Source organism: Neomonachus schauinslandi, chromosome 4 (genome assembly GCF_002201575.2).
Source record: "Neomonachus schauinslandi chromosome 4, ASM220157v2, whole genome shotgun sequence".
Taxonomy (NCBI): Eukaryota; Metazoa; Chordata; class Mammalia; order Carnivora; family Phocidae; genus Neomonachus; species Neomonachus schauinslandi.
In genome coordinates this window covers 42,263,170-42,290,064 of record NC_058406.1, presented here as the reverse complement: position 1 = coordinate 42,290,064, position 26,895 = coordinate 42,263,170, and the positions used below count along the sequence as shown (strand labels likewise).

Below are 26,895 nucleotides of genomic sequence, written 5' to 3'. Positions count from 1 at the left end.
AGTTCCTCCTTGATGTTGTATCTTTAGCAGGCTGGAAGCTGCTGTGAATCTTGATTTATTTAATGCAGTAGCTGTTGGGGTGTGGGGGTTAAAATAGACATCGGAATTTTTCCTCATGTAAGTATGGAACAGAGGGTTGAAAGAACATGCTCACTTACAAACTATTTTGACACAGAGATTTTAGAAATTTTTTTAAGGGCACTTTGAGTGCCTCTTCGACTTGGCCTGACTCCTGGCTAGAGTGCATTAAAAGGAGAAACCAGTGATGCCTCAAAGATACTTTGTTATATTTTTTATTCAAAATGGTGCCATCTGGGAGGCTGAGCTTCTGCCAGGTCAGGATTGCTGATCCCCTGCTGTTTCTGTTGTCCTCTTCAGGCTGGGAATTTCCAGTGTATTTCTGAGACAGCAAGACACATGTGGACTTAGAAGGCTGATCACACCGAAAAAGGAAGAGGCACACAAATTCAGGCTACCGTGAGCTTAAGGTCAAGTTGGCAAACCTCCCATCAAATGCAGAGTATCCTCCCCTCCGTTAATTTACTTAACAAATATAGGTTGTGCACCTACTAAGTGCTGGTCAGCATTCTAGGTGGTGGGGCTGGGGCAGTGAACAGAACAGACCAGGTGTCTGATCCAGGGGATCCTACAATCACAAAATCACTGCTGGGGCGTTGCCAGCCTCAGCCTCTCCAAGGCCGCCGTCTCCTCCTGGGACAAGTCCTTGTGTGCACACCTCTACAGCTTTCGCTGCTTGGTCTGAGCTCTACCCCTGGGCCTCTCAGATCTAGTCTGATCTTTCTTCCCTTTGTTGACTTCAGATGTTTGAAAACAGCTGTTCTGCGCCCCCTGAGTCTTCTCCAGCTAAGTGTTTCTTTTGTCTTCAAGGACTCTTCAGAGGACTTGGTGTCTATACCTTCCAGACACCCTCTGAGCTGGTACACTGGCGCTCTTTCGTTAATACTTAACTACTGCTGCCCAAGGCAGTGATTCTTACACATGTGGGTCCTGTGAATGCCTGGTACAGTCTGCAACCTCCCCTTCCTAGGTCTCACCAAAAGTGGCAGGATTTTTCTCCAATAAAGAAGAGAAGGATACTATGAAATTATATATATATATATATATATATATATATATATATATATATATATGAACCTCTGCTACAGTTTCTTACAGAGCTGCTAAGAGGCTTGCTATTTCCTGGGTGATAAGAGTGTCTGACATAGCTCCCAATTTCCTGGGTAGTGGAGCATTTTTTTTTTTTTTTTTTTTTCCCTAATGAGGTGACTCTTGGGGACCTCTGGATGGGGCTGGTCACCAGGAAGACCAAGCCATGATTAGAAGCTTGGAACTTTTAGCCCCACTCCCCATTCTTTGGAGATAGGTGAGGGACTGGAAATGGAGGTAATAATCAATCAGGCCTATAGGATGAAGCCTCCATAAAAATCCCAAAAGAACAGGGTTTAGAGAGCTTCCAGGTTGGTAAATACATCCACCTGCCAGGAGGGTGGTGCATCCCCAACTCCAAGAGAGACAGAAGCTCCTGCACCTGGGACCTTTCTAGACCTTGCCGCACATATCTCTCTACCTGGCTGTTCATTTATATCCTTTAAAACATCCTTTGTAATAAATCAGCAATAGTGAGTAAACTGTTTTGCTGGGTTCTGGGAACAAATTATCAAACCCAGGGAGGGGGCCTTGGGAGCCTCTAATTTGTAGCCAAGTCGGACAGAAATCATGGATAACCTGGGGACCCACTACTTGCAATTGGCGTCTGAAGCAGGGGGCAGTCTTGGGGGACTGTGCCCTTACCCTCTGGGTTCTGCTCTACCTCCAGGCAGTTAGTGTCAGAATTGCTTGGTGTGGAAGATCCACATACCTTGTCACAGAAGTGGTGTAAGTGTTAAAGTGAAGGAAAGCAATGAGTTTTTCCCAGGCACATATAAATATTCACGTTTGAGGGGGAATTTAGTTACTACTGAGTACTTGTGTGGTGTGACTGGTAAAGTTTTCCCCCAAAAATGTTTAGAGATTCTTTAATACAGTGGTCAGGATTTAATTTTTAAGTAAGGATTTTAGATACAACCAGCATCATAAATTAGTACCATCATCTTATAAAAAGAGAGGCCATTATATCAAATAATCTGGAAGGACATAATGTCAGTACTAAAAACTTGAATAAATATAGCTTTCTGGAAAGCTGACTACTCTGTTCATTTTTTCTCCTGGGAGCACTGCCCACACACACCAGCCTAGGTGCACAGCCTGAGCACTTTGCCCTCTGGGGGGCGGGGGTTGTGGTCAGGGGCTTTGGCCCCACCTTACCATCACCCCAGCTTTGTTCTTAGGCAAGTCTACATTTCTAGTCCAGCTTCCTTCTTTTGGAGGCCTCCTAATGGAGCTAAGGGGTGAGGGCCTAACCATGGCCTCTCTCAGGTGCCTTTGCTGAGACCAACCTACTGGGGGTCCTTGAAGATGTCTTTTCCACTCTGACCCAGTATTCAGTACTCTTTCACCCATAGCCCCTCCCCCCCCCCCCCCCCCCCCCCCCCGCCCCCTCCAATCGCAGGAGATTTTTGTTTAGGGATCCTTTGGTGGTAAGACTGTGCCCACATCTGCGCCAATGCACGTGACCCTTGCCTGGCACTGTGCCAAGGGGAAAAATGGAACATTAGGGGGGCCAGTGCTTTCTCCTATTTAGTATCTTGCTTATAACATCACAGTAACTGATTAAAGACTTGACTGTAACTTTTCACGTTCACGACTCAGACACCTGGCAGCTCAGCTCTCTCCAGCTCAGTTCCGCCTTTGACAGGCAGGAAGAAGGGAAAGGGCAAAAGGAGTTGACCAGTTGAATTGACCTGGCTTTTAATGTGTTTTCTCCCAAACCCCATCTAATGTCTTATGCTTCTATCTTATTGGTCAGAACTATACCACATGGTCATCCCTAGCTGCAAGGGAGGCTGGGAAATGCTCTTTAGCTGGGCACACTGCCACCCTGAATGAAACCAGAATGGGTTTTAGATAGATAACTATTACATCTTGGAACCCCTGCTTTTAGAAAAGTTAATGGATGGTGGTTTTTCCATTGTCAGTTTGATTTCACTGGTTGGCATATAAAGATTTAAGGGGCGCCTGGGTGGCTCAGTCATTTAAGCATCAGATTCTTGCTCTCAGCTCAGGTCTTGATCTTATGGTCATGAGTTCAAGCCCCTCATGGGCTACACAGTGGGCATGGAGCCTACTTAAAAAAGAAAAAAAAAAAGATTTAAGAGAAAAGAGTTCTGGAAAGATGGCAGTGGCATTTTTGAATCTCTCCAACTTCCTCCATAAAAATAGAGCATCTGGGATAGCAAAACCAAAAACATGCGGAAAACATCTACAACAAACTTGGGTGACAAGATATCACCACAAACCCCAAAATTCAAGCAGGTGGAAACCACTAGCCACTCAAAGACTTGCATAGTATCACACTTTTGTGGAAAGAAGCAAAGGAAGCAGCTGAGTGTCTGAGAAATCTAAAAAGAAGAGAACCCCCAAATAGCCAAGAGGTACTCCCTAGAAAGTACAATGGACCAATAGGAGAAAAGCAGCTGGATTTGGGGGCAGTTTTGTACAACCCCGTTTGCAGCTGATGAGTGCAAGGGGTCCGAAGTAAGGTCTGAAGAAGTTGGACTCTGAAAACCAGCCAAAGTATCTTTCCAGGACACCAGAGTAGAAACTGCAGGGAATAGAATACAGATAGAGCAGGCCAGGGATATTTGGGGCAAAGAAAAGGGAAGTCAGATGAAAGTGGGGGAAGGGCACAGAGCCAGGAGATCTCAGAAAGCTTGAAGCCATATTTTTGAACACTTCATGAAAACAGAAAAAGAAGCTGTAGAGTCTCGAATTTAGCAAAGCTGTCCTAACTCACCCCTCCTTCCTAAATGTGCAGGAAGACTAATTTCATATAAAAATGAGCAGCAGAAAGGACTGCAATCAAACCTCATAATGAAGTTATTATAAGAAAAATGAAAACATGGAGCAGAATAATCTCCCTAATGATATGAAAACATTCCGGAAAGACATGTCCATGAAACCAGCTGAAAACTATAACTTAAGATTTCAAAATAAACTAAAGTAAATTAAGGAAATAATACAAGCTCCTGCTCAACAGCAATGGTGTAGTTCTAATTGCGGTACCGGCGTTCCCCTCCTCTCCCCCCCCCCCCCGCCCCAGCAGCCCCACATCATGTGTGTGCTCTGGGGCTCTAATGTAGAGGGAGTAGCACCTTCATGATATTTGGATAATAACTCCCTTCTCCCTTTTGCTACTACAACCCTATTCTTTCTCTCCTATGGCCTTTCAGCCCTTTGAATACTTTTGTTATCAATTCTCTGTGTTCAATTCCTCTTTGAATTAGATAACAAAGTTTGTTGTCCTGAATAGACACTTTCTGATGCAGTTACTTCCATTCATTCTTCTGTTCATTTAACAAACATTTATTGACTACCTCCTAATGTTAGAGCATTTGGAAACAATGATAAACAACATAGACAAAGTCTCTGTCCATGGGAAACTTATGTGCTAGTTAGGATTCAGACAATAAATAAGTAGTTACACACGATGATTTCAGAATGTAATAAGTGCTCTAAAAATAAATGTGGTGCAAACAATAATTGTCTCCGTTGTGTAAATGAAGTCAGGAGGTATGGGCAGGTAGCCTAGGACTGGTATAGTTGCTCCTAGTAATCAAGTTTACTTTGAGCACAGTACTTGATTTTGCCTGGAGCGTGACACATCCGAATTCTATGCAGCTGGATGAAGGAAGGGATTAAGAAGGGGCAAAGAACGTGGCTAGCTCTTTTTTAAGGGGAGTTTCTGGGACGCTACCATGCAATAGTTTGATTACATTTTATTGGCCTGAACTCATCAGTCACCTAGCTCCACCTAGCGTCAAGGGAGACTAGGAAATGTACCACATGCCCAGTTAAAAATTGGGGAATTCTATTTCTAAGAAGTAGGGGAGAATAGATATGCTGGGCAACTAAACAAAGTAAACTGACTGCAAGTAACCGGGGTGTGTTTAAGGACACTCATTTAGAATGATTCTTTTTTTTTTTTTTTGGTTTGAATTTTATTATTTTATTATTTTTTTAATGGAGAAGTGATACGGTCACATTCTCGTTACCTCTTACCCATATTTCAGTAACTTCCTAGTTCCAGCCTTCCAAGCTTCTTCCATAGAATGATTCTTTATCATCTTTCTCCACCACCAGATAGAAGGTTTCTTCTTGGCAGAGACTTGATCTACCTTTGTATTCCCAGTTGTTCTGCAGGGCTTCAGACATGATTGATATTAACATGTTTTTGGAAATGAATATAATCTTAAAGCAAATCAGGAAACCATTATTAGCAAACATTACAAAGCTCTATGTGTGATCTCAATTTCTTTCACTAGACTGAGTTTCTCCAGAATCAGTAAATCACTGAATCTCTCTGTTTTTCCAGAGTACTGAATGTTGACTGTGGTATGTAATTGGGTATTAAAAGGTGTTAGCAAGATGCCTCCAGGGATCTAACTGAGGGCTAATGCAATCAGAGAGGACTTCATTAAGTGGGACTTGGGTCGGTAAAAATCTTTTTCCTTACCAGCAGGAAATTAATGATAATCAGTATTTGTATAGTATTTATTATATCTTCGCAACATCACTGGATGCCATCTTTGTTTTTATCCTTATTTTCTAGATGAAGAAATCGAAGCTCAGAGAGGGTCAAGACATCCATTTAGCTAGAGGCAGAGCTGGAACTAGGAACCAGATCTAAGGAAATCAAAAGCACCTTTATAAAGATTTTGTTCCATTTCGGTAAAATCAGTGAGTACCTCTGTGGAGAGGGCCACGACAGTCTTTGATTTCACTTTCAAGCAGTCGATAAAGAAAATTGGGAGAAATAAGGACCAATCATTTTGCCAGAGCTAATGTAAAATTCTATCAATGGACACTGTTAACGCTTATCGGCTTTATAAAAGACTACGATTCCCAGCATGCCACAAGGTACCGCTGGGAGGACTTCCATTCCCAGCATGCTGTACTTTGGAACCCTGAGTCCCAGAATGCAACGCTCCCTTGCTCCCAGAGCGCCGTCGAGACTACAGTTCCCAGCATGCAGCGCCGCCCCCAGTTTCTGGCGTCCCGCTGGACCCCGCTTCGGAGAGACCTTTTGGACTCCAGAGGGCGGGTCCTGAAATCCCAGTCTCCTTTGGGGGACGTGTCCGCGGGCCAGTTCTGGCGCGTTGGGCCTGTCCAGACGAAGCCTCGAAGGGATTGGTTGGGGCCTGCCCCGGGCTTCCCTCAGGCAGCGTTTGAGGCAGCCCCAACAGGGTCCTCCTGGGGCCTTTCTCCCTTTGAACTGCGGTGGCGGGCGGGCGCACTGTCTCCTGCACCCCTCAGAGCCGGGGCCGCCATCACCATGGCCACGGCTGCGAGTCGGCCTTGCGACGGCGGGTCGCGGGACATCTTGTGGCGCGTGAGTGCAGCGCGCACTATGGCGCGCCCTCGGCCCGCAGCTGGAGTCGGGCCTGACGGGCGGGCGGGCGCTCGCGGGCGCTCTGGGCGGCGGAGGGGCCGGCTCCTGTGTAGCGTGGGGAGCGCGTGGGGAGGGGGCGACCAGAGGGACCGATTGATTACAGGGATGCGGGGGGTGTCCCGAGTGGAATCTGATTGCGGGGCGGGCTAGGGAAAGCTGGTTACTAGTGTGTGCTAGCCGGACATCCTGAGTGTAAACTTGTCATAGGGTGGGAGAGGAGTCCTGAGTGGAAGCTGGTTAGAATGACAGGGATGACCTGCATGGGAACTGGGGCAGGGATGGTCAAGAGTTTTATGCAAGGGTGGTGTACCTGGTAGGTGCAAAATAAATAGCTTGTTGACTACTTGGAGTAAGAAGTGGGAAAGAATGTCTAGAATTGGAAAGAATGTGGTGTGGCCTTAGCAGAGGCTGTATCCCAAGCTAAAAATTTTGAGTCCTTAAGTCTTGCCTGTTCTTTACCACCTATATTATCAATTACTGATGTCCTGTAGATGTACTTCAGGAAATATGACTGCAGTTTTTTGGGTTTTTTTTTTTTTTTTCCTCCTTTTTTCCTTTCCCATTACCACGGCCTTCCTTCAGACACTGACTGTAAACTTTGGCTTTGGGCAGTTGTGGTAGACTGCCCCCTAATTGTCTCTTGTGTGGGTCTTGCCTCCTCTGATCCATCTCCATCATAGGCACCTTACAAACCCAAGAGTATTTTACCTTCCAAAATGTAAATCCGATTAAAGTAAAGCATTTTCATGCTTCAGACCCCTCAGTATCTCTTCTTTACTCACTTAATCAGCAGTGTATCTTGTGTCTCTAAGTGGTAGACACTGGTGATTCACACATGAATACAATACAATGCAGTAATTGCCCAATAACTGCCATAGCTAATAATTGCGAACACAATTATGGTATACAGATGATCCCTATAAAATGTATACACCTTTTAGATATTGACATATCAATCAATTAAACCTAAAGAGAGAAGTATAAGTTGCTGTAAAATACAGTTGTAAAACTAAGACAATACCTCTCCTTCCTTAAAGTGTGATATTTAATGTAGCAGCTGACTCTGGACTAAATGCAAGCATCAGTTCACTGATAACACAAGATTTGGTAGTTGTATGCAATGTTATTAATAGGAGTAACCATTGGGGTTTATATATAGCTGCACGGACTATGATCTGGGTGTAAATACTAGTGATTAACATCCCATATGAAAAGATAGGATTTGCATAACTGAAATAACTGAAGTAGTGTGACTTCATGATTGAGGGATTTTGTTTGTTTAATTATAGGTTTTGGGCTGGAGGATAGTTGCAAGTATTATCTGGTCAGTGCTGCTTCTACCCATCTGTACCACAGTATTTATAATCTTCAGCAGCATTGATTTATTTCATCCTATTCGGTGGCTCTCTGGTAAGTAGTACTCAGTTTGGGGAAATCAAATCTACAGGACCTGTTTCTCAACATAAAAGTTGTGTTATGTTTCAAGCCACCCAGGTGCCCCTCAAATAATTTTTTAATCACTGCCTATATTGATTGGCATGGCAAAACATTCACCTTGAGGTAACCTTAAGGCATTCCTTTTATAGATCATCTTTTCACTATATAATTATAAGATTAGTAAACCTGTCAGAGATCTGTATTATCACATGAACAAAAAGATTATTAGAAGACCACATAAATGAAAACTTGCCTTCATTTTTGTTTATGTGTTTGTCTTTTTTGATTGCTTTTTTGACATTTTCTTTTTAAGGACCAGAACTGTTTCCTTTATCTATTTAAAAATTTGGAATAGAAAATATGACATCTTTTTAGAAAACCTGTCTAAAATTAAGACTACTTCATTTCTGTATTGTGGCTAATAAGAAAAAGGTGAGAAGAGAGAGAAGAGGAAGGAGTTAAAGACTAAGAAACATAGATGTAAACACAAAGACTGATGAGGAGGAAAAGCTTGGAGCAGACTAAATGTTTCTCAAAAATCCATGGACATGAAAATAAAATTAATTAAATTTATTAAACTATGATCATGTTAATTAATAATAACCTCCAAATTATTGCCATGTACTGCATGCCACATACCATTCTAAGCATCTTAGTATATTGTTATCCTTCCTACAACCCTATATAATAAAGAGGTATTATCCCTGCTTTATAAATGAGGAGGCTGACGCTCAGGTTATAGAAGTCTGTGCAGAGACACACAGTCAGTCAGTAACTGAACCAGGATTTGAACATTGGTCTCTGACTTCAAAGCCTGTTTTTCCACATACCACACTGGAATTAGAAGTGTTGCCAGAGTAGGTTTTGAACTCTAAAGTTCTGCCTAAAGCTAAGAAGCACATATACTCTTGAAATTCTTTTTATTTCCCTTTCCACAACAATAATAGAATAAAGAATTACAGTCATGTTAAGTTTCTTATTGAGACGTCTCAATCACTTCTTGCATGGGACCTACGGGGCAGATAAAATTAAGCCATAAGCCAGCACGGGAATGGCAGGTATTTCTGTAACCACCTTCTCTGAGTCTGGATCACTCATTGATCTTGGCGGTCTGGTCACAAGCTTGGAATATTCAGTACTGAAATCTAGAACCATTACCAATTGTTCAGATTTGGCATTTAAGAAAAAACTTTTTGCCATTTCATGAGCCAGCATTTTTTAATCCTAATAATACTTTCTCTCCAGATGGGATTTGATTTATGCCATTTTTCTCATCAAATGTTACTCATCTCCTTCAACTTTTGCTTCACAAAGTCTTTTTAGAGAAATTGTACTCTTTCCTTACTTATTTCCAGTCACATGAATCGGTTCTTTCATTCTCTTAGTTCAGTATAATGTTGGGGTTTAATTGTGAATCCTTAACAAAAACTCTTTATTAATTTTGGTCAATAAATTATACTCTTAAAAGTTATTGATTTCATTATTAAGCTTTAGTCTCTTCAGCAAATGTATTTCCTTGCTGTTTTTATTTCTCTTATTTATGTTTTTAGGTGTAACATAAGTATATATGTTAAACTTGGCCAGATTTTTTAAATGGAATATTGCTTGTTGAACTACTCTAAAATGTGAATATATTAGTGTTTTACAAGGATATCATGATTTTTTTGTTTTTTTAATTCAGCATTTAAATGATTTATGGATTATGCTATTTTCAGAAATGTTACTCGTTTAGCTATAGGAGCTAATTGCATTTGTTAAGAAGAGATCTGAAAAATATTTACATTGTAAAAAGAAGCCTTGTCGGTATATTACTAAATGTGGTACTTCTCTGTTTCACATGAGGAAAGACATTTGCATATGGTAGTATTTTGTCTGATGTTAACATCTGGGTCCTCTAAAAGAAATTCTAGTATAATTTTAAAGGACCCAGAGCTTGGTCCAAATAACTCACACTGTAGTTCTTGAGTTGATGTCCTGTAGGACCTGTCAGCAGTGTATGAGTAAATTCTTGAAGAAAAGATAACTTTTAAAATGAAAGTTACAGTTGTGGTTCAAACCCTTTTTCTATTGCAATATACTGATCATGACTACATGACTGAATGAACTTACTAATTCATCTCTCTTATGTTTTAGATTCTTTCAGTGATCTGTATAGTTCCTATGTAATCTTTTACCTCCTGCTGCTGTCAGTGGTAGAAGTAATAATAAGTATTTTTAATGTGGAGTTCTATGCAGGTGAGTTTTCAAATGTTAATCATCATAAAAATATGTGAATTTATATTCTTAATGGCAGGCTCAATGCATTTTGTATGTGGGTGTGTATAATAGGCTTGTTTTGTGTCAGCTTAAAATGTTGTATACAGAATCATCTGCTTTGCATGTTTTAACTAAAAATTTATTTGAAGGTTAATTTCTCTCTGTTTAAAAAATATCTAGAGCTCTTAGGACAAATATTGTATGATTTCACTTATATAGGAGGTTCCTAGAGTCGTCTAATTCATAAAGGCAGGAAATAGAATGGTGGTGGCCACAGGCTGGGGGAGGAGGGGATGGGGAGCTGTTTGATGGGCACAGAGTTGCAGTTGAGGTGGTGGGAAAGTCTTGAGGTACATGGTGGTGATGGTTAGACAACAATGAGTGTACTTATGCCACAGATCTATATGCTTAAAGATGGTTAAAATGGGAAAAAAAAATGGTTAACATAGCAAACTTTACTTATGTGTGTTTTACCACAATAAAAAAAATTTAGGCCTTTTAATAGTTCACAGCTGCTGTTAAGGCTGTGACTCAGCAGATGTATTATAAAAATAACTCCTTTATAGGGTAGGAGATCAGGACCAGATGATTTCTGAGGTCCTTTTCAAATATAAAAGTCTATAATTCTGTAGTTTAAAAAAAACAACTGTATGTTTTGCCTTGAGAGAATCACCTGCTAGATTCCAGAGCTTGTTCTTTTTCCCGTTTCTCTTTTTACTTTTTGTGCCTTTTCTGATTCCTGTGTCTATCCTTGTGGTACAGTCAGAAGCTTCTTCTGACACTTCTTTTTTGACTGTAACATCATTCCTCTTTTTAGCTCTTCAGTAGTTGCTTCTTAGAGTTGGTATAAAATTTCCAGTCCTACTCTGGATGTTATAACACATACCCTTTTCCTTTGCTTTCCTAATCTCTCACTCCTAGCTGCTGGATCTCTTTTTCTGTTCAAGCCATATACAGATCTCCTTGGCTTATAGCACGTGTTCTTTTATATGGTCCCATGTACCTAGGTCATCTTGATGTAGATGCCACACTAGGGCTTTCCATCCTGTCATTCTTAAAGTCTGATTAGTCACTTTGGCTCATTCCTTCAACAAGCATTCTATGTGCTGTGCATGGTGTGGGGATAAGACATAAGTATTATGGTCCCTGTTATCCCTAGAGGATCACAATTAATGAGGAGACAGAGTAAACATCAAATATATTCAATTACAATAGACTGGATAGTATGGGAATATATAGGAGCACCATTTACCCAGCATGGGAAGCTTCCTGGAGGAGGTGATGCTTAAAGGATGAATTGTATTAATTCGAGAAGGAAGATGATGATCCAGGGAAGGGGATAGCACATAAAAAGGCTTAGAGACACGAGAAGCTTTGGTATGTTCAGAACATTTTAAATCAGTTGCACACTCGGTAGGTCTCATGGGCATTTCTTGGGGGGGAGGGAGAGGTGATAGCAGCCTCTTTCTCAAAGTGTAAAGCACCTAAGCCCTCTCCCTTCACACGAATTTTCCATGTCTCTACAGTCTCTTTACTTGGAATATATTAAAAGAAGAATGTGTATGTGGATAGGTCAGGAAACCCTCTACTAGCTGTTTTCAAAGGTCAACATCCTTCCTACCCACACTCGCCTACCCCAGCACACTTCCAGAAAACTTATTTTGATTATCAGAGAGGTATTAGAAATTCCTATACGAACATTTATTTTGGTATTCAGTGTTGTCATTATTTGCGTAGTTTGTGGTTTATTTTTCACAATTGGACTATATATTGACCAGTTCAAATGCTGAAGTAAAAATAACTTGTCAGAGGACAAGCACTATCTTTTAAAAATTATGATTTCTTCTTTTCTGGCACCTAAGAGAATGGCAGGGTAGACACTATTTGAACTATTCAGAAATTTTAATTAAAAAGAACTGAAAAATATTAATCATGCTGTCCTTAGGTTTCATCTCTCAGAATCTTTGGTTTCTCTTTTTCGTGTGCATCTTTTTATATTCAATCTTTTCAAAATCTTTTAACTTCAATTTTTTTTTTTTAAAAGATTTTATTTATTTATTTGACAGAGAGAGACACAGCGAGAGAGGGAACACAAGCAGGGGGAGTGGGAGAGGGAGAAGCAGGCTCCCCGCAGAGCAGGGAGCCCGATGCGGGACTCGATCCCAGGACTCTGGGATCATGACCTGAGCTGAAGGCAGTCGCTTAACCAACTGAGCCACCTAGGCGCCCTTAACTTCAAATTTTTAACTTAGAATTTTTCTGTACTTTACATTGACTCTGTGTTTCTTCCTCCCCTCTGGAATATTCGTGCAAGTATGAGAGGGAATAATAGTTCAGGTCCTCTGACTACATTCGCTGCAGTCTAAAGCCTAAAGCCATGGTAATGTGCTTTGTTTACAGTTGTGCCTTCCATTCCCTGCTCCAGACTGGCACTGATAGGGAAGATCATTCACCCTCAGCAGCTCATGCACTCATTTGTCCATGCTGCAATGGGGATGCTGGTGGCTTGGTGTGCTGCGGTGATAACCAAGGGTCAATACAGTTTTCTTGTGGTTCCCTGCACTGGTACTGAGAGGTAATATTAACTACATTTTTTTCTATAGAACCTTGTTTAGTTACTAAGCCAAAGGTGACCTGGATAGGTAAATAGTTTACGGGCATTTTTTTGCTTTCGAGACTTTTATGGAAGTTGCTTTTATACATAATATCAAATGTTTTTGATATTTATGTTTGTTGAATTCAACAGTTTTTTTTTAAACATTGTCTGTGCAAGGTACTGTGGTAGGTGCTGCTGGATTTCTGAGAGGGATTCATGCATAGATTATAGGTCCTTGAGAGTTAAGAACAGGAGGGGAATTAAGCCATGGACACAAACGGATGTGATAGGAGAGAAATAGGAATTTATGTGACATGGGATGTAATAAAGTGAGATGTGCACATAAAACCTGTGGCAGTTCAGGAAGCAGGGAAGATCCCTGGCTTCTTAGAGGAGGTGGCGTTTAGGTTGGGGTTTAAGGAAGGATTGTATGGGAAGAATGAAGAAAAAACTTTAAAATAATTACAACCACCTTCTTCAGTAGAGTACTTTTATAATTTTGAAACTGATACAGTTTTTTGGTGGGGAGAGCACACGCAGGGGCAGGGGGCAGAGAGAGAATCTTAGAGAATCTTGAGCAGAATCTTAGAGAATCTTAAGCAGGCTTCACACCTGCCACGGAGCCCAGTGGGGCTCAATCTCACAACCCTGAGATCATGACCTGAGCCAAAATCAAGAGTCGGTTGCTCAACTGACTGAGCCACCTCGGCGCCCCATAAACTGATAACAGTTCTTGAACACATGACATTGATAAAAATTTCAGGTTGATATTCTGACTTTAAAAATAAAAAAAGATTACAGTAGTAATCTTAAGTTCTCTATTTTTTCTTCTTTTTTTTAGATTTTATTTATTTGAGAGAGAGCACGAGTGAGGGGCAGAGGGGCAGAGGGAGAGGGAGAAGCAGACTCCTCACTGAGCAGGGAGCCCATCTCGGGCTCTGTCCTAGGACCGCAGGATCATGACCTGATGCTGAAGGCAGACACTTAACTGACTGAACCACCCAGGCACCCCTATACTACTGAATATTTAATTTCTTTTTGTCCCCCAGTTACTATTATGTAAGGCAGGGTTTTTTTTCCTAATATGATCAATTTTCTTTAGTGGAAAGGGCCCCGTGAGGGATTGCTCAATTATAAGAGACAACACAGAGAGAAGCCCAAAGTGATGGCATCTCTAGCAGGTCCATAACGTTCAGTTCTAGTTCCTCTCTGTCCACATGTAAGCAGCGTTGCTTACTATCACAGGGGACATTCTTACGTTTACCAGATTTCCAGAGGAAGAGCTAAAGAGTTAACCTTTAGAGAGGTCAAATTCTCATGCATCAGGGAAAGGGTTTTGTTAATCTTTTGCCCTCACTGAACCTGAAGTGAACCATTTTGTTAGAATTTGGGACATTTCTTAAGTGAGTAAGTCAAAGTTTGAGCCTAAAGCAGTGATACGTGTCCCTGACTGTTGAATTAATAACCTAACTTTTTCTCTCCAGTTTAAATAGCCCTGCTGCACAGACCTGCTTAAATGAGTATCACCTTTTTTTTTCTACTGGCTGGAGCGTTTATGGGCTACAGCTATAGTCTCCTGTATTTTATTAACAACATGAACTATCTGCCATTTCCCATCATACAGGTAAGATAGCATTTGGGCGCTACCTTATGTCAGCATGTGGCAGATGCAAAATTGCCTTGATGTATGTATATATAACTGGCCTTATCTGATTAATTCAAGATTTGATCAGTAAAACTTAGGACTGAGATCATCAAAATGCCATTTGGAGGGGAGAGATTTATTTGTCTTCATGAGTTTTAGCATATGTGTGAGAGCTATCACTGCCCTTCCCACTGCCACTCTGAGAACACTGCTTTGCCCCACTCTTTCCCTCCCTGCTAGGTAGTGGCAGTTGCTGTGACCTAGCAGGGCTGGGGGAGGAGGATGATGACATTCATGCAGCGTACCTCTGTGCAGCTGCCGGCTTCTTTTTGAACCTAAGAACTCATGGGCTTGAGGATGTGCAAGTAAGTATAGAATGTCAGTTACTGTCTCACATCTTTTCTAGAACGAGGCATGATGTGTATAAATAAAACAGTTTTGACTGGTTTGAGTAGGACAGTTCAAACTATCTTTCAGTTAGGTTTTTAAAGATCTAATCTGGTGGGGAGCCTTCTGTGCAACTAGAACCACCTTCTAAGGCAGGAGAGAGAAAGATCAGTTGAGATTTCTCCTGTGGCATCAAGGTTCTCCCCCAGCTGTTCCACTCTTCCCGACTGTGTTCTTATTCGCTTCATTCCTGTGCTGTGGCAGGCTGAGGACTGGGCCTTGGAGCAAAACTATTAGAACCAGCCCCTTCCCACTAGGACCCAGTCTGGTGGGGAGGGAGCGACATGTAAACAAACATGTCATGAGAGTATGAGGGTGTGTAGGTTTGGCTTCTGGTTTCACTGAAGTTCCTACCTTCCTTTTGCCTCCATGAGAACAATCTGTTGAAAATTCACGTACTGCAAAGAGGTAGTGCTCACAGAAAAGGAGCTGGCCCTTACCTCCCTGCAAACCATGAGTGTATGAAGAAAGAGTCCCAGTTAGAAATTCTTCACATTTTGAGAAGATGAATTAAAAGCAGAGTATCAGCTTTGCCACTTTAAAATTTTACAAGGAGGAAAAACCCTGAAATTCTATACAGAAATATCCATGCTGAATCATATTTGATCCAAATATAATTAAGAATATAGAGAAGAAAAGTGTTAGAGAAAAATGAGATACCCCAAAATACCTTGCTTCCCCCTGGACCTCATTTGAAAGTGACCATTTGTTTAACATCACAGACATGCAGTAGAGTAAATGTAGGAGCAGACCAGTAATTGATAGTACTAATAAATTGTTCCTACCATGTAATGTCACATTTGTAAAATTTGACTACTAAATTATTTTGTAATTTCTATTGACAAAATTTTAGATTTATTCTTGTATCCCAGAAGTTTCTCTTCTCATGGTAATATTTAGCTTTTACTTCAGGTTTAACTTTGGCAGAAGGTTAACTTCTAACATTTGGCCATTCAGTATTTGGCCAAAATATATTTTGGGGGCCTCTCTTGTAACCGTGAGCGTATAGTATTTGGTCTGCCCGGCTGGGTGCTCTCTCCAGCCTGGGGATGCTTGGAATAGGGGTTTTGTTGGGTGGGTACAGTGGAATAAGGGAGGTCAAGATTTTGGCAGGAGCAGTTGAAATGATGAATCTTTGTGCCCAGGATCATAGTTTCTCATCTATCTCGTTTGTAACTGTCTTTGTTTCCCAGCTGTGTAGATTTACCTTCTCAGAAGATTGAAGGGGAAGGAGGACACCATACCTTAGCTTTCTTTGCTTATCCCTAAGAGCCTGGTGTGCATTGTATGATCTTCCCTTAATGCGCTTTAAGTTGCTAAGGAAAGCAGGATTATCAGGAAATTGTAAGCTTGATGTGAGATCAGGCCTATTTCTTCTTCTGAACCTCCATAAAGTGATATGATGGCAATCGCCATTTACTTTTCTTCTTTAACTGGCCAAGCTGACCAGAGAATGTTAGACCTCAAAATAAGAATTTTTTTACAAGCAATAACAACCATTATTATTAGCATCATCATCATCATCATCATTATTTTTGGTGCTGCCTGTCAGCTTTCTTCCTAAGAGTATAGTGGTAACATTTTGATTAAAAAATTCAAATACTGTAGATAAAATTAAAGTTCCCTTTGGCCATTCTGGGGCCAGTCTCAATCTTTGCCTCAGAGATAATTGTGACCAGTTTAGTGTATATTCTGCTAGGCTCTTTTCTGTACATTTACATATGTAGGACCTATAACATATCTTGTGGGGTGGAGCTTCCATTAATAGTTTTATATTGTCCCTGTTATTCAGTAACTACTGTTCTCATGTAACTATGAAAAATTATATCTTTTTAAAGATCTAATTCTAACCAATTTACCATTAGCCTACTAATTTTTCTTTAAACTAGCCTATAGTTCTAAAACCAATTCCATTGTCTTTATCATATTCTTAATGACAGACTGATAGGGAAAAGCAGAACATTAGCATGGAGTAGAGGACAAAGAAGTGGATGAACATCAAGACAGGGCTTGGCAAGTTCTAGGCCAACAAGACTAAAAGTATTAAATGAGATAAGAATTATAGAGCCTGGCACATAATAAATCCTCAGTAAAGGGTTAGTTTCTAGCCAAATCACAGAAGAAACCCAATAGGGAATTGAAGAACACTTCAGCTACGGAGCAGTAAGAGGGTATATTAGCTATTCTCTGCATATCTACTGAAATGCCTACCTGTTTCCCTAGCCTCTTTGGACCCTTGTGAGTCATGGTTGAGGTGAGAGCTTCAGTAGGAATAGTATAGGAACTATACCCTTTTTATTGGGGGGTCAAGTAAGAAGGTTAGCATCCAATGGCTGCATGGAATTGTGCCATTCCATATCTCAGACTTTGAACATATCCAAATAAACCAGGATACTTGAAGCTGTGTGTTTAGTGACCAAGTATTAATATGGGCTGCTTTTTGGTAAGATGCTGTAGGAGTTCACAGACGTGGTATGAAGATAAAACTTTTACCTATGTATATAATTATTTGCTTTTCTTTAGCTTCTGAATTTTCTTAAAGAAGGATCAGTCGTAATAGAAGCACAAAAGAAGACCAGAATTTGGGAAATTCATCTTTGCTTCATTAAATTTCCTTAGGTTCTTTCCAATAATTTAAAAATATTTTTTCCATTGGCATTTTTGGGGCAGGGAGAGGAGGGGGGCTAATAATCTTTATTTCACGAGAAGTGTAGTTTTATCAGGAAAAAAGCATTTCACATTTCTTCTTAATTGATACTTCTTAGATTGTTAGAATTGAAGGTACTACTCATTTATGCACTGTTTAGCTGGGTCAGCCTTCTTATCGCACAGATAACTGGAGACATGACTTGTTCAGTGCTGCAGAGAGAAGCACTAGAACTCAGGTCTCCTGACTCAGTCTAGTGTCTTCTTCTGCCTCTAGTTTTTCTTGCAGATAGCATTTAAAAACAGTGGAGAGGCAGTGTGTACATTATATTTAAGATTGAAGTCTCTGAAACTGGCCTGCGTGGATTAAAATGTCAGATTTTCCTTTTGCTAACTGGTAAATTGGTTCACTGTGCCTCAGTTTTCTCATTAATAAGATGAGGATAATAATGGAACCTTTTTTATAGGGTTGTGCTTAGAATAGTACATGGTACATGCTAAGCAGCCAACGAATGTTAGCTGCTGTTGTTCTGATCATCATGTTTTTTGTATTTACTCCATCTCCATAGTCCTTAGTTTAAGTATAGATCAGTATTGTTAATTTTGTCATTTCTGCTCTCATATTAACGAGATTTGTATGATGTAAATATTAAATATTTTATCATCAGAAATTACTGATTTTTTACCTCTGGAATAAACTTTTTTTTTTTATACAACGATTATGTTTTTTATATGTGGACTGTTTTAGTTATGTGTTTGCTTTAGAATGAAATAGAACCTCTCCTTGGATGTGTCATTTGATTCTGTTTTTCTTTTTTTTCATAGCAATACAAGTTCTTACGCTTCAGGAGATCTCTGCTCTTGTTAGTTAAGCATAGTTGTGTGGAATCACTGTTTCTGATTAGAAATTTCTGCATCGTGTATTATTTTCTTGGTAAGAATTTCTGCTTTTTCATACAATGTATGTGCTAGCTCATAGCTCAGAAAATGTCAGTTTCAAAGTAATTTTTTTTTTTTTTAAGATTTTATTTATTTATTCATGAGAGACAGAGAGAGAGACAGAGGCAGAGGGAGAAGCAGGCTCCCCGCGGAGCAGGGAGCCTGACGCAGGACTCGATCCCAGGACCCTGGGATCATGACCTGAGCCGAAGGCAGACGCTTCACCGACTGAGCCACCCAGGCGTCCCTCAAAGTCATTTTTGATTGTATTTGTATGTTCCTTAATTGTAGGTATGTGATTAGTCCAACTGATTCATTGTTTAGATTGTCATAGAGTATTTAGTTAAGGGATAATATTGTTAAAGAAAATTTGGTATATACATACAATGGGATATAATTCAACCTTAAAAAAAGAAGGAAATCCTATCACAAGCTACAACATGGATAAACCTTGAGGACATCATACTAAGTGAAATAAGCCAGTCGCAAAAAGACAAATACTGCATGATTCTTCTTACATGAGATATTATTTGAGTAGTCAAATTCTTAGAAACAGAAAGTAGAATTGTGCTTGCCAGGAGCTGTGTAGGGAGGGGAAAGGGAGAGTTGTTGCTCAGTGGGTAGAGAGTGTCAGTTTGCAAGATGAAAAAGTTCAGGAGATCTGTTGCACAAGGTGTATATGGTGTATGTACACTTAGTGGTTAAGATGGTAAATTTTGTTATGTGGTTTTTACCACAATAAAAAAAAAATTCTTTTTTAAAAAAGAAGAAAATACTGTATATTACTCTATAAATAACATACTCCTTTTATAACTTTTTGTAACTTGGTATGAATATACTAGAAATATCCTGATGCTGAGGGAACCTTATAGAATTTGTTAACATGAATTTTAAATACAAAAATACTTGTACTTACTTAATATCATGAGCAGTTCAAGTTGAATGGAAAACATTAATCTCAATAGCAACACATAATAATATAAACAAAATTCAACGTCCTAAAATACTGTTTTCAAACTATAGGTTTCCCCACTATCTGAAAGTAGAGAGTTCCTGTGAAACCTTTTGTAAGCCGAAATGGCACAAAGTGAAGTAGCAATTAGCTTTAATTTACAGGGAAAGAGTTTTGAACATCCCCCACCCCCAAAATAACCTCTCTCAGGCTTTTCTGATGCTTCAGGACACATCTTGCTAACGGATGCACAAAACAAATGGAGATAAAGCACAGGTGCTCACAGACACAGTGAAAGCTATGGAGGCTTGATGCTGAGATGCTGAGCGGATTTCCTGGGTTAGGAGCTTGGCTGCGCCCCTCTCACTGTTCAGGATGCCCTGCTTCTGTATAGTAACAGCTCTGGCGTGGGGCAAAACAAGTGCTGAATGCTGTTTTCGCTTTTGTGCCTTATTCTTAAGTGTGGATTTCTTTCAGTTGGTGCAAACAGGTGCTAGCATAGGCCTTTCATAGAAATGAAGTGATGTAACACGAACTTTGGAAAAGCAGGGGTTACCTATATAACTTTCTGACCCTACTTTTTTCTATGGAATAATTTTACAGAATTGTTCTCACTGGGTATAGGCCATTCTGTTGTCCACGTCATTCACTTGTAGTTTAAATAACCCATTTTTCTACATAGCTCTTATAATTGTCATTCTAAGGTTAACACTTTATTGTTTTTTATTAACCTGCTACCATGAGCCTGGATGTTCCCTACAGTTGTACATTTGGGCTGACATAGCAGCCGCATCAACATTTCCGTGGTCAGCTGTATCTTCTGTAATCCCATTTATGTTCCATTTCAGATTTCATTTCGGGAGTTACCACTTTTCATTTCTTTGTTGCACTTTGGTCTTTTTGGCCAGTTTCCTCTTTCAGTTACTCATTTTTGTAAAATGTTATGTGGGCTTTTCAGGGAGACAGGGAGGTAGCACAATTACATGTTTTACTGTCTGTGCCTGAACTGAATAACAGACGTCAGTGACCAGTGGCCAGCAGACTTAGAAAGAAGGGATGTGATTAGTCAGAAGTTGTGGTGTGTATCTGTTATCTACATACCGATTTGTGTACTGAAAAGCTAGAAGTACTATATTCATTTGCTCACAGTAAATGTACCGTGGTAACTGAAATTTGAATTGTGTTGTTGGGGGACTGTTGTGATTTAACTAAACCACTGAAGTATGACTGAAATGTGTACATAATCTGACCTGTGCAAAGCAAGGACTTCGTATATTTAGAAATTATTCTCTTTTCCTGCCCATTCCTTTTTTTTTTTTTTTAAGATTTATTTATTTATTTTAGAGTGGAGGTGGTAGGGGGCAGAAGGAGAGAATCTTAAGCAGACTCCCCACTGAGCACAGAACCCCATGTAGGGCTTGATCTCACAACCCTGAGCTGAGATCATGACCTGAGCTGAAATCAAGAGTTAAACGCCTAACTGATGGAGCCACCTAGGCGCCCCTCCTGCCCATTCCTAATCAAACAATCTAGCTTTCTGACTGAGGTCTTGGTATCTACTTGGTCATCTCATCAACCTCATATTACAAAGCATGGTTAAGATTTGCTTTATTAACTTTTTATGTTCATAGCGTGGTATTTTTTTCTCTCAGGCCATATCCCCAAAGCTTGGATTAGCACTGCGATGGACCTTCAGATAGATGAGTAAGTGACAGATGAAAAGTCTGATTTTTCACGCTGCTAGTTTCCATCCTTTTTAGGTGTTTGCCACTTTCCAGATGTGTTGTTTAGATTTAGCCTTTAAATTTTTAAAAAATGGTATTCATTTTGGAATATACCTAGTTCACATAATTTAAAATTTCAATGCCATAAAATAGGGTATACAGTTAAAAAGAATCCTTTTGCTCCAGTCTCTAGTCACCCAGTTCCTCTCCCTGGAAGTCAGCAATGATAATTTGTTTTTTATTAGATATAGCTTTTATATTATGGAAAAGTGGATTTCTTGAGTTGCATGGACATACCTCTCGTTTGCTTTTCTCCTCAATCATCATTCTCTGCTATGTTGTAGTAGGTGAGCACAGTGCTATGGTATTATTCTAATTTTGCCTCTAAGGAAGCCAAAATTGAACAGGGTCATGGGACCAGTTGAAGGTCGTTAAGTGGCAATCGAGTGGCAGCACTAGGGTGTATTGCTCTAGTTATTCCCAATGTACTTTGCACATAGTTAAAGCTTTAATCTTTACTTGGCAAATAAATGTAAATTTCTCTATTAGTATTTGTTCTTTTAATTATTGGCTATTCTACCGTGAGATTTTTTGGGTGTCATATATGGATTTAACTAATACCATTTTTCGGGAGTGAGGATACTGATATTTGTGGATGCTTAAGATATTATGGTTTCTACATTGTGGATTTCAATTTCTTTTTTGTGTGGATTTCAATTTCTAACTTTTAAAAGTTCCTAGGTAAAATGTAGTTTTGTCCTCTGCTTAATTGCTAGATACGAAACTAAATGCATGGGTCATTTATTATGTTAGCCCAAATTTTACGTTGGGTCAAATGGAAAAAGAAAAATAATAATGATATTTGATTGTAATTTAACATAGTACTTTTTTCTTTCTTTCACTTAAAATATATTTTGTTCGTATGGTAGTGCCTAATATACTGTCCTTAATATATGGTGGGCCCTCAATAAATATTTACTTAAAATCTGAAAATAACTTTCTTCTCCCCAGGAAGTGTTAAGCACTATGCTGGGCACGCCTAACATAAGGTGTTTTAAATCTCATAATAGCCATAAGAGGTAGAAAGAGATTATGCCACCATTGTATGGATGAGGAAATTGAGGTGGGTTAGGTCAAGCAGTTAACATAATCACAGCACTGATAAATGGCAGAGCCAGAGGTTCTAATCCTGTTTTTAAAATTGCTGGTTGTGTGATTGTAGGACTATGATGACTTTGCCAGTTGATCTATTCAAGGCTTTGGTAAAATAGTGTTCACTTTATTTAGCTTTCTTTTTTTTTTTTTTTTAAAGATTTTATTTATTTGAGAGAGAGACAGACAGAGAGTGCGTGTGCGGTGTGGGGAGGGGCAGAATAAGAGGGACAAGCGGATTCCCCGCTGAGCACAGAGCCCCATGGGGCTGATCCCAGGACCCCAAGATCATGACCTGAGCTGAAGTCAGATGCTCAGCAGACTGAGCTACCCAGGCTCCCCTTCTTTTAGCCTTCTAACAGTTTCTTAAATTATTTTAAAAGTAAAGATTGTGATTTTAGATAGTGCCATGTGCTCTTAACTATTGTGGAACTGTTTTTAGGGTGTACAGATAAAGCTGAAATCTGGCCCAGGAGAGGTGCTAGTCTTGTTGACTGGTTATGTATCAAACTACAGAGCAACAATAGTAAAATTTTACCCAGCCTCTAAGGGTTGGTTTATAGGCTTGACTCATTCTTCCTCCATAGTAAATGACAGTGAAGATTTGGAACACAAGAAACTGAGCACAAATTTAGGTCTGTTCTTCCTTTAGGGCTCCCTTACATAGTTTATAAGAAGGTATTAGGGAGAGAATTTTATGGGGTGCAAAAGGAAAGGAGTCTATATCACCATTATTATTTAGAAATAAGATTTATTTGTTTTTCATTATGAGGCCCCAAGTCTGTTAAATGCTTAGATTGTATTTTCCCCATAGGATTAAACAGTAATTTCTCCTTCTGTAGGCAGTTTCACAGGCCTCTTGACACTGTGCGTGGCCTCTTGAATCTCTCATTACTCTACCATGTCTGGCTGTGTGGTGTCTTTCTTCTGATGACTTGGTATATCTCATGGATACTCTTCAAAATCTTTGCCACAGAGGTTAGTATTGAGTTTTTTGTTAATGCTTTTGTGTTTTGAAGTGCACAGATTTATTTATAGCAGAGCACTGAGTATGCTCTTGTGCCCAGAGCCATTTTGAGTAAGTTGGGTTTCGGTCTCTTTTCTGAGACTTCATTAGGGACGTATCATTTGTAACCATAATTTACTCTGTGTGTGTGTGTCTGTCTGTCTGTCTGTCTGTCTCTGTCTATAAGGAACAGTGTTAGTGTTCTTGATTTTTGGAAACTAAACTGAATGAACTGCTAGCAGTGCTTACTCTGCTTTATCTGTAGTGTCATTCTCTTCTGAAGGTTTCCATTTCTCTATTGAGCACATACTAAATGCCTGCATTTTAAATTAGCTTTATTTAAAAGCTATTTAAAAGCTATTGATAAAACTACTGTTAAGATATTTAATATAAGACAATAAAATATTTGTTCTTTGAGAGAAAGTTTTAAATTTTGTATTGAAATGATTTTAAATGAATGGGAATTCCATTGTCCTTATCATCCAAGTGTTTGTCTTAAAAAATGAGTGTTTCATTTTACCATCTCCATAGGTTTGTATCCTTCAGTGGCTTCAGAGAATATTTGTTTCTATTATTGGAAGCCAGAGATCTAATCAAATTGGGAGAGTAACATCTTAGAAAGTAGTGTGTTTGGGTATATTTAATTTTAATGCAACCTGTTATTAAAACATGGAAGATACTAATTTGGTTATATTGTCTCCTGTTGTAATAAATTCAATTAGTGTTAACTTACTGAATGTAATAAAGTCAAGAAAATAATTATCTTCCTAGTCTTGATATTTGATTATATTTGATAGGCTCATCTGTTCCCTGTTCAGCCACCATTTTCAGAAGAGTCAGATGAATGCCTCCCGAAGGTTTTGAACAGCAGTCCTCCCCTCATCATAAAGGTATCTGAATTGTGCATTTTGTGTCTTTACACAGTCATCTCTAACTTGTCTTATGGAATGGACTTAATATTTAGTGTATTTAGATATATTTTTTGAGGGCCTAGAATATTCTGGTACCAGTATTGTAAAAAATCAGCTACATGCTACATTGAATGCTGTTTACTTTTTCAGTTTTCATTCCAAGTGACTAAAATATAAGGATATAAGCTAATTTGTACAAGCTAAATTATATTTAGGATAGATATAAAAATATTTCCAAACATGAAATACCATGATATGCAACCATGTGCGTTAGCTTTTCACAAACTCCTCATGGTAGCAAAACAAAATGCTGTTTTTCATTTGTTTTTTGTTTTTGTTTTTTATCATTGAGTCAAGGTGTATTTTTACTTGTGCAGTATTGTTGGCTGTTATGATCAAAGGTGGTGCTTGATAGGTGTACACATACAGTGAACTCTCTTAAAATAGAAATAATGATAATGATCCCAAAATCAATTTTAATCAAAAGAGTTTAAAGAAGCTGTAGTAAGTTTACAAATGAAACTGAGAATAACTTGTTTTGATTTAAATTGTATTTTAAAATTTTAAAGTAGATCTACAATATGTGTGATCCTGTTAAGAGATCATAGTGCTTAAAAAAGAATTTGAAGAAAATGGAACCCAGAGTTTGGAATACACTCTAGAAAAGTTATAAACTAATAAGAAAATGAACCACTGAGGGTCTGATTACCTTTAAACATCTATTACGACTAATTTATTAGATAAACAAAAATATCAGGTACTCATTGGGATACTTAACATATCTGTATTCACTCGGTAGGTGTCAGTCACTGTTAGTTGCTTAAGGCATAATAATGAATTAGATGTGGCACAGCCTAATGGAAAAGGCAGATACACAAAATAATGAAAATTTATTGTGGTAAGTGCAGTGGGAACCAAAACACTTACTCTGCTTGGAACCAAAACAAGAAAGCTTCACAGAAGTGATGGTGTCTTGAATGATGAGTGAAGGGGTTTGCCAGGAAATAAAATGAAGATTTTCAGTAAAAAAGAACAACATACGTTGTGTGTCTGCTGTGTGCCAGGCGCTGCCTTTGGATGTGGTAGCAAGTAAGACACAGTCCCTGCCTCATAGTTTAGTGGGTGGAACCAGATGAGACAAGTAAACAGGCAATTACAATAAATTATATTAAGTGCCACGGTTGAGAGCTGTGTGAATATATGTTTGTGTGAGGGAAGCCTGGGAAGTTCCAGGAGGAAGTGATGTTTTAAGTTTCCCACCATAGACGTGGGAAAAGACACAGAGAGATCTGTTGCTGTAGCCGCCAGTGGGTGGGGCAGCCTACAGAGGGTAGAAGCAAGAAAGTTCCAGGACTCTAGAAAGTGGAAAAGTATTTACTTCATGAAAAATTTCAACTAATTTCCCTTACATATATAATGCTGAGCCCAATTCATAAATAAGATTTTATGTAGAAGTTAAAAAAATTAAATAATGTGTATTTTTTTTTTTCCCCTTTTAGTATTTGGCCTTGCAGGACCTGATGTTGCTTTCTCAGTATTCTCCTTCACGAAGACAGGAAGTTTTTAGCCTTAGCCAACCAGGTATTGCTAAAAGTAACAGATATGGGCTTGTGTGTGCAGAAAGTGTTCCATTTAAAATTTTTGGTGAGAGACATGTGTTTAATACAATATCACACAGCTGTGAGTCCATTAAATGAAGTATTGATTTAAATCTTATGCAAGTAAGTGTTTCCATTGCTGTGGTTAGAAGTTGTATTTCCAGAAAAGTATTTTTAAACTCTTATGTATTATGTTCTTCAGCATCCTCATTCCCTTAACCTGAAGAAATTATGAGGTAGGTTGACAGTTTTAGAGCAGAAGAGTATAGTTTAAGAATCCTCAAAGTTTTAATGCTACAAAGGGTCTTGAAAATCAGGTGGTCTAATCCCTAGATGGGGGATCTAAGTCTCAGAGAGATTAAGTGGCTTACATAAAGTTAATGTCAGAGATGGAATAAGAAATTCTATCATTTGACTCCCAAATACAGAGCTCCCTCCTTCTGCCGTGCTACTTTGCCTCCCTTTAAAAAAGAGTAAAAGAGTACTAGATTTGATGGTGACCCCAGGATGCTCTTGGCAACTCCGAAACACTTCTCCGTTGTTACTTGTTACAAACTCCTTGTTACAACTATGCCAGTGCTCTGCCTTGTTCCTGGATGGAAAGCATCTCAGCCCAAGCACCAGTGAACAGGGAACCTAGGTAGCTTTTCATCTCTGTAATCAGCTTTTCATTGTTTTGCATACTTGCCAATTCCCACATATAAAAGAAACCTTCTATAGCTAAATGTTACATGGAAATGAAACTCAGTTACATAAAATGATTGGAGCCACACTCTCCTTTTGGTATCATGAAAAATCCAGAGCTGATGCTGTGGAAAATTAACTAACAAGTCTTTTCTATCAGAGTTAGGTTCACCAAGGGATTCTCTATAAGATAAATATTTCCACCAGATACTCCAGTAAACTGCAACAGGCTCACGTGTTCTCTGCCAGAGAACTTACGTTCTAGGGCATATTATTAAAATTTAACTCGACCATTACATAGTTCCTTAGTGGTCCTGAGTTACTAGCAGTACAA

The 26,895-nt window shown here is 39.3% G+C and overlaps 1 protein-coding gene across 1 annotated transcript in view; it reads left to right on the top strand.

Moving 5' to 3' along the window:
• The first annotated feature begins 6,379 nt into the window (after positions 1–6,379).
• The window catches only part of NDC1 (NDC1 transmembrane nucleoporin), a 42,488-nt gene continuing 21,972 nt past the window's right edge, over positions 6,380–26,895 (top strand). Inside the window, 11 exon segments of the mRNA XM_021683918.1 lie at positions 6,380–6,508; positions 7,858–7,978; positions 10,139–10,240; positions 12,662–12,836; positions 14,342–14,387; positions 14,389–14,481; positions 18,421–18,529; positions 21,139–21,190; positions 23,205–23,340; positions 24,166–24,258; positions 25,779–25,860. Of these exon segments, the coding sequence (XP_021539593.1) occupies positions 6,452–6,508; positions 7,858–7,978; positions 10,139–10,240; positions 12,662–12,836; positions 14,342–14,387; positions 14,389–14,481; positions 18,421–18,529; positions 21,139–21,190; positions 23,205–23,340; positions 24,166–24,258; positions 25,779–25,860 (1,066 nt within the window). The 5' untranslated portion in view covers positions 6,380–6,451.